Source organism: Rhagoletis zephyria, unplaced genomic scaffold (assembly GCF_001687245.7).
Source record: "Rhagoletis zephyria isolate East Lansing unplaced genomic scaffold, Rhagoletis_zephyria_1.1 Rzeph_scaffold_09837, whole genome shotgun sequence".
Lineage (NCBI taxonomy): Eukaryota > Metazoa > Arthropoda > Insecta > Diptera > Tephritidae > Rhagoletis > Rhagoletis zephyria.
In genome coordinates, this window is record NW_016166915.1 from 11,526 (window position 1) to 19,837 (window position 8,312).

The 8,312-nt window shown below is 37.2% G+C and overlaps 3 protein-coding genes across 3 annotated transcripts; 1 reads left to right on the top strand and 2 right to left on the bottom strand.

The window, feature by feature from the left end:
* Positions 1–2,447: 2,447 nt before the first annotated feature.
* On the bottom strand, positions 2,448–6,003 carry LOC108376056 (uncharacterized protein C9orf78 homolog). The gene is made up of 4 exons (XM_017632231.1): positions 5,738–6,003; positions 3,962–4,076; positions 2,865–3,363; positions 2,448–2,764 (listed from the first exon to the last, which is right to left on the bottom strand). Exons 1-4 carry the CDS (start codon positions 5,905–5,907, stop codon positions 2,595–2,597), a joined length of 954 nt encoding a protein of 317 aa, XP_017487720.1. The 5' UTR covers positions 5,908–6,003; the 3' UTR covers positions 2,448–2,594.
* LOC108376054 (uncharacterized) lies at positions 4,084–5,731 on the bottom strand. Its single transcript, XM_017632228.1, has 3 exons — positions 5,260–5,731; positions 4,671–5,204; positions 4,084–4,614 (listed from the first exon to the last, which is right to left on the bottom strand). The coding sequence occupies exons 1-3, from the start codon at positions 5,264–5,266 to the stop codon at positions 4,208–4,210; spliced, it is 948 nt and encodes a 315-aa protein (XP_017487717.1). The 5' UTR covers positions 5,267–5,731; the 3' UTR covers positions 4,084–4,207.
* Positions 6,004–6,040: 37 nt separating the features above from the next.
* On the top strand, positions 6,041–6,982 carry mRpL12 (mitochondrial ribosomal protein L12). Its single transcript, XM_017632230.1, has 2 exons — positions 6,041–6,133; positions 6,203–6,982. The coding sequence occupies exon 2, from the start codon at positions 6,232–6,234 to the stop codon at positions 6,796–6,798; it is 567 nt and encodes a 188-aa protein (XP_017487719.1). The 5' UTR covers positions 6,041–6,133; positions 6,203–6,231; the 3' UTR covers positions 6,799–6,982.
* The last annotated feature ends 1,330 nt before the right edge of the window (positions 6,983–8,312 follow it).

Consider the following 8,312-nt stretch of genomic DNA (forward strand, 5'->3'; position numbering starts at 1 on the left):
TCTCTCTCTCTCTTCCTCTCTCTCTGAAGTCTGAGGAATCTTCGAAATGCAGAAGTTAAACAGTAGTGGGGAGAGGACACCATCTTGTGGGAACCCTTGGTTAATTCTTTTTAACTTCGAGATTTATTTAGGTTTTTATGGGAGGAAGGCTGTCTAAATGGCTCTAAGAAAGGTAGACCCTCAAGTGTTTTAGCATCAATATGCATTGTCCCTCGAGGCCAATGACATTGGGAGGCCTTTGTCTTCACGACGGCTCACGACTCAACTTCATCGCTGGTGAAATTATGAAGCGCACTATGTTTTCGGAGATTGTGCAGCTTTCTGGTCACTCGAAATCCATCTTTATCCACCGAACAACGTAATTGCAAAGCTAAATTGCGATTGCCAAAATCTCTAATGGCTAGCAGGTGCGCCTAAAAGTATGCAACATGAAAGTATAAAAGTAATGTTTCAATGGAGAAATCAAACCGAGGAATTGTCACACTTTGGAGCATATTCAATTATGGTTTAGTTTCGATATGCAAAGTAGTGCTGAAAAATAAAGATTTTTGAAATCTAACATCTATAAACATGGAATTTCTTGTTTAAGAAACGCCAATTTATATAAATTGCACTTGTTAAATGAAAATAACCGCAAAAGCCGTCAGCCAAAAAAAATATTATTTTCATACCCGAAAATGCTCTAAAAATTCAGAAAAAAAGTTCAACATATTGTTGAAAATTTGTTTAATATTTCTAAATTCTGTATAAAGTTTGTTTTTATATTTTTTCAGTTACCATATTTTGTATAAAAAAAAAATAAAAATAAAATAAAAAGGTAAAAATTTTAGTTATAAAAAAACACGATTTCTCCAGTTTTGAGCGCTAGTGTAGATAAAAAGATAACATGATTTCATAATTAAGTATGTATTACCGAACATAATCAACCAATGAGGATTACATTTCACCAAAGAAATAAATTCCATCATTACTCTATTTGGTTTTTTTTTCACACAGTACCATAAATTAAAACTTTAATTTTTTGGAAGCAAATTACATGTGGAAACAGACAGAAAGGACCTCCATCAATATACTATGTGTGTATGTATTTGTATGTACATATGTATACAGTAGTATATAATTAGAATTTGAAATTCCAGAAAAAATTTGTTAATTAGTTGCCAAACTGTAAAAAAAAAATGTTTGATGAGAAGAGCACCGCAGCACGAGGCCCGTTTATTTGTATGCCAAAGCAAGGACGACAGACGCGCCCGCTGCCATCTTCCAACTAAACATTAACGTTGATTCCGTTGGTGATTTTTATATTTTTCTCGCTATTGGTTGCTGTTTATTGGTTGTGGCTGTGGCTGTGTCGAGCGCTGCATTTGAGTCACGTACTTAATTCGATTTGTGGCACGAATCGGTAATGCTTGAATAACTTATTAAGCCGCATCGTTTGAACACAATGAACTGGGCAAATGTAGCGGGTGTCGGTGTGCAGGCGGTTCGGGTGTATGCGAGTGTGAATGTAACGCAAATTTAAATATTAGGCAAATTATATTGCAAGTAGATGGAGTATTTGGCTGTGTGCGCCGGAAAATGATGTGACATTAACAAGAGTTGTATGGGTATGTGTGTATGTAGGTGAAAAATAGCTAATTTTCTATTTACATTTTTAATATTAATTAGTTTTGAAGAATGGGCCTTATCAAAAAAAAATTAATCAATTGATTTTTCTTAAAATTTCTGACCTTTTACTTGATTTCTTCAAATAAATTTAAGTATCTCAAAGTTTTTAAGAAAAACAAATTGCTAAGTTTTTATTCATAGGCTCAATATCTCAGTGTTTTTAAAGGAGGTCCTAAAATTGGCAATTCGCAAAACAGCCAAAAGCAATGGAGCATCCAGAATACCAGCATACTTTTTTCTCGCATCGGGCATCCTTTATATGTATATTCAGTCCAGAGGCATGCGCAGTAGAAAATAAAATAGTGTACTAGAGAAATTGTTTACTTTAATATACATATGAATAAAAAAATCTTAAAGGTAGCTATATTCACTTATGACAAAATAAAAGCAAATGAAAATTATACTTTTAGAACAAGGCTATCGTTAAACATATCGCGGCATCAACTATGTATGTACATAAAACGGTTTTTTCTTTGTAATGGTACCTGAGAAACGCTTTGTCCTATATTTGAAATTACTGTTTTTTATTATTTTTATTTGCTTTTATTTTATTAACCGACTTAAAAAGGGAGGTTTTCAAATTGTCGGAATATTTTTTTTATGTATGTTACCGCATAACTTCGGACCATGTGAACCGATTTCGATTATTTGGTTTAGATCCGATCATTGAATCTTGAAGAAATTGACGATACTCCTAAATTTTGTAATTGTAGCCGGATAACTTTGGACCATATGAACAATTTTCGATAATTCTTCCTTTTTTATCGGAGAGGTGGTACCTCAAGGTACCATGGTCCCATACTAATTTGGTTTAGTTCCAAACATTGGATCAAGAAGAAATTAATGGTACTCCTCCATATTTATACGAGCATCGAAGTCGGTTGCGGTTTTTGCTTAAAAAATGTATTGTTTCCAACTGAATCATTTTAATAACGACGAAATTGTTTCTTAAATTTATCATAATGGTAGTCATCTGTTGCGCGTTTGACGCCGTTCACCGCACCAGCTTGCTGATAGGAATGTTGTTGCTGTTGTGGGGCATTTTGGGCAACATAATCGCGTTTGCGACGTTTTTGGTCGCTATCTTCAATGTTAACTAAAAAAAAAAACAATACAAAATAATTATATAACCCATACATGTGTAAATAAATTGTAATGAAATTCAACGACGTGCTGCTATGTGATACCCAACTTACATCGATTATGTTGCATGAAATTCACTGCCATGTTTGTTGGCACAAACTGTGATGGGCCATCTTTCTTGTTCTTTTGATCTTGCAGCAGCTTTTGTTTGGCATCCTCAGTCGCTTCGATATTTTTTATTTTCGCGTCAATACCTAAATCCACTTCAGGTATACCATTTAACATTTGATTGGATAACATTTCTTCCGAACGGTTTGATGAAGACTGTCGCAGATGATCAGGCAACGCCAGCAGTGCAGCCTCTTCAGGTGTGAGGTACTTGTTTGGATCACCCTCTTCAGTATCGGCGTTTGCCTTAGAAAGTCCTTTTCTTTTTTGCAATTCTTGTTCAATATATTTCATCATTTCTTCATCTTCATCTCGTTTATTTGTTTCCGCAGAGAACTGTGTGCCAATGCCTACATCGTAAGCGTCTTCTGGCTCTTTTAGTTTGCCGGATTTCAGCGCCTGCATATTCACGAGGCCACCAACTTTAACATTAAACGGGTCTTTCTGTAAAGTTATTGCGAGTTATTTTTCGAAACACTTTATCTAAAAACTTTGTATCAAAACTTACAATGGCGATTTCTTCTTCCGGCGCCAANCATCTTTCTTGTTCTTTTGATCTTGCAGCAGCTTTTGTTTGGCATCCTCAGTCGCTTCGATATTTTTAATTTTCGCGTCAATACCTAAATCCACTTCAGGTATACCATTTAACATTTGATTGGATAACATTTCTTCCGAACGGTTTGATGAAGACTGTCGCAGATGATCAGGCAACGCCAGCAGTGCAGCCTCTTCAGGTGTGAGGTACTTGTTTGGATCACCCTCTTCAGTATCGGCGTTTGCCTTAGAAAGTCCTTTTCTTTTTTGCAATTCTTGTTCAATATACTTCATCATTTCTTCATCTTCATCTCGTTTATTTGTTTCCGCAGAGAACTGTGTGCCAATGCCTACATCGTAAGCGTCTTCTGGCTCTTTTAGCTTGCCGGATTTCAGCGCCTGCATATTCACGAGGCCACCAACTTTAACATTAAACGGGTCTTTCTGCAAAGTTATTGCGAGTTATTTTTCGAAACACTTTATCTAAAAACTTTTTATCAAAACTTACAATGGCGATTTCTTCTTCCGGCGCCAATTTCTTGCCCAACGCCAAGCCGATAACACTTACACCATGGGGCCGCTGGCGCAATTTTTGTCGCTCTTTGATTTCTTCAAGTACGGCGCTAGAAGAATAATATTTAAATAAAATGCATATTTGGAATATGTTCAGTCATCCCCATTAGTCCCATTAGAAAGGGGACGGTCCCAACGTTATGAAAAGTAATAAAAATAAATGGAGCGTAGGTTATATTTATTATTTTAATTCTAATTTATAAACATAGTTAATGGCCTCAACTAATGCCAAAAAAGGGTCCTTTTTGGTCTTTTTAATGTTACGCCTCCACAGGTACTCTACCACCATATCTGCGAAATTCCCGGTGTGATTATAATTGCGCGCAGAAAAAAAGCGTTTCACCACCCTCCATTGCGATTGAATTCGCTGGCTGTGGGTCCCGTCTTCTGCGATGAATCCATTCTCAGAAAGACAATCATGTGCGCTGAAGAAATCCGTCCTTATAATAGACCCCTCGGCCACATGCTTTTTGATCAGCGGAATAAGAATATTCTCTGATATGCAGTTATCTGGGCATACTTCTAGACGTAGGTCCTCACTGCCATCTTGGATCATGCCCAGGACCCAGTGACCCTCCACTCCTCTGCCTGAAAATAAGAAAGGGAAAATTGAAATCATAACACAACAATCGAATAAAAATTACCTTTGTTGAGTTTCCGCTTTCCAAATTCACTCTTGTCAATCTGGACTATCTTCCCAGGACCACCAATTTTTCCGGTGGCTTCTTGGTGGTCCAACTGGTATATTACAACGACTTCTCTACAATAACTGTACCAGTCGGTTATAGTCGCAGATGAGAGAGTTTTTCCCTCCTTCACATAGTCTTGACGTAGAATCATCTCGCGGGTAAAATTCTCCACAAAGCAATACATCAAATAATATACGTGGGGGACGCTTATCCGGACTCCCTCGAACCACGTCGCTGCAGCTACCGAAATACGGGGCCTTTTGGCGCATTTGCCACGCTGGCATACGAAGTACCCAAATTTTCCGCCCTTTCGCCAATTCATACGTACTTTATGGAAGGGGCACAGCATTGTACCCCGGATCAACCCATGCTCCACCGCGAATTGTGCCCCCTGCTCATGGGTTCTTAACTCCAGTACCATACGCGCAAAATTCCATTCGCCGCCTTTCTGCGAATTTCTTGCGCTGGCGCTAGTGGAAGGACGATCATCTAGAAACAGAAGAATTGCATTTATGGGATATTATCATAGACAACAATTACTTACCAGACATTTTAATAAAACAACGAAGAAACTAAGTGGCAGAAACCGAAATGAATTAACTCGTAAAATTTGGCGTACAAACTGGAATGCAATTTTAAGTCAAGCCATAAAAAGGTTATATTTTTAATGCATCTGGCTTATATCTTATTTCCTTTTGTCTCTCATCCTTCTTACAGTTATTGGAGTTTGACAGCTGAACTACGCCATTTAATTTGCCTACGCAACCAAAGTCGCGGGCGTACTTTTCAAGGTTTTTTTTTAACAAATTTTGATTAATTAGATTTCAAATCGAATTTCCAAATAAATTAGCGGGCAAAATTACAAAAGTAGGTGTTAGAATAAAGTGTAGACACTAGACACTTGACAAGTGTGTGGAAATTTTTTAGATCGGTCACTTCATTGGGCGCAATAGCCCGAAATCGTTTGGCACAAAACTAAACAGCACCCGAATATTTTTCAGTTAATCAACATTGAAGCTTACATTTCCTCATCTTGCTTTTCCTCCTCGTCTGAATGTGAGGGCTTTCTCTGACGTAGATTCTTCCGTGGCTTCTTTTTAAACAATACTTTTCCACTGCTTTCCTCGGCGTCTAATTTGACCTCTGATTGGCAGTCTTCTTTCTCCAATTTTACCTCAACTCCTTCAGACATTATTTTTTGTTTAAAAGGTGTTTAATTATTCAGTTTACAAAAATGTTGAGTATTTATGTTTCTGGTGTTTTCACACTTCTATGGCTGAAATGATTTTGAGTTTTGTTTTGCTAACACATTCGTACTTTTTAAGTCACAATTGCTTAAAAACGTCTATTGTGAACAACGTGAAGAAAAGAAGGTGGATCGTTGCTTTTGACAGCTGACACCACCGCTGATATAACAGGCACGTTGTGGAAATATACGAATTTTACAAAACAGAATTTTATTTATTTTGACATAAATATAATTGCAGGTTAATTGGGAATCAGGTAATATTCCGTCATGAACTTCATACGCCTCGTCTTGCGACAATTTNTCTTGCGCCAATTCACTCGTCACAGTGTCCGTGCTCGTACGTATTCTGCCGAAGCAGCACCTGCAACCGCTAGCGGTGCCGAGAAACTAGTACCACCACCCCCAGAAGGTCTAGCCAAAACAGCAAACCCAAAGTTGGAAAACATCGTCAATAGTATTGCTGCATTAAATCTGCTAGAAGTTTCAGAACTTAGTGGGCTACTGAAAAAGAAATTGAATTTGCCTGAGACCGCATTTGTACCACAATTTGCTGCCGGCCCTGCGCGTCCTGCTGGTGGTGAAGAGGAGGAAGAGGAAGCTGCTCCAAAGAAGATACAAACTGCCTTCAAAGTGAAGCTGCTGAAGTTCGATGAAAAACAAAAAGTAGCGTTGATCAAGGAAGTGAAGAACCTTTTGGAGGGCATGAATTTGGTGCAAGCTAAGAAGTTCGTCGAGAGTGCGCCTACCATCGTAAAAGAAGATATACCAAAGGATGAAGCAGAAAAACTCAAAGAGGCACTTAGCAAGGCTGGTGCAGTCATTGAAATTGAATAAAAAGGTTGCTACTTTTATAAGGAATACGCACCGTTCCCTAATCCTAAACACAAACTTATATATGTAGTTTTACGCATTTTTATGTGCACTGATGTACGTAAATAAGTTCATCATTTTAATTCCTGATTGATCTATTGTTGCTAGAGTGAATTATAATAAAATCAATTAAAATAAGGAACAATAAGTGCGCAGAATATTTTTTTCGGCTGGTTACTCAAAAAATTAGCATTTCAATCCTCACACGGGAAATATATTGCAGCCACACGTGCCCAGCTCTCTAGAGTCCCAATATATTTTTTTATAATTGTGATTAACTTTCTTTTCTGAAGCACAACCTTTCCCTTGCCCCTTAAATTAGTATTTGCGCATTCTATAAACAACTGTAAAATGCTATAATAAGTGCGTCATACCTTTCTGATACAGCAAGTGAATTTAAAACCGTTAAGCAAATATGACTAAACGTTTTTTTTTTGTTTCTGAGTATAATTTACATATACAAAGACGTCTCATGCAATAATACAACAACGACATCCTATTACAAGAATTTCCTCACGATCATGTTAAAAGCAAAATATCAACAGAAAATCGTGTTGAACTATATTCTCTTATTTAACTGATTAATCGATGTCATTTTCTGCCATCAAAGCCACACATCTTTTCCATGAGATTACTCACACATTCTTGCAATTGATGCCAGAGCATGATCAATTCTAATTAGCACCTTTGTGGCAACAGCAACAAACACATATTGGTTTCCAATACTCAATGTAGTACCAATTTCTTGCTGTTGGCCAATACCAACAACTTCAGCGCTGGAAGGTGGCATTTGCTTTTGTGAATTCTTGCAGAGCGCACAATCTTTTACGGTAGCGGTGTAATTATTTAGTTAGTGATGCGATACCAGAGTGATTAGATGGCGTACAAGTAAAGTGCGTATTTAATTTGAACGCAATTTGAATCGAGGAATTTAATTAGTCCGCGCAGGAAGTGTGCACACGTGTTATTTAATAAATTACGCCCTTTGCATATATATACATACATACATACATATGTGTATATATAAATATAACAGTAAAAAAAGTGAAAAATTTTCAAACGAAGAGCCAAAAATTCAACTTACAAAAGTGTATGCGAATATTTCATTACAAAAATGAGTTTATTCACCTTATTCGCCGGACTGCTAACGCTGGGCATATTCGGTTATGTGATGTGTAAGGATATTGATGAGTATCCAACAACATTATTATCATTTCAAAATTCATTAGAACCCCCTATAGAATCAGCGATGTCCACCAAAGACATGCTTCAAAATCATTCACATTCGAGATCGCCTAGATGTGAGTATATGTACAACTCATCAATAACGTATTATTCATGCTCTAAACTGCATATGTCTGTATATGCGACATCCTCGTGGCCTTTGGGAAAGATAAGTGCTTAAGATTATAGATGCTATGTATATATGCCTACATATCTGCGTACATAATATATCCGCTTACATACCTCATTCATGT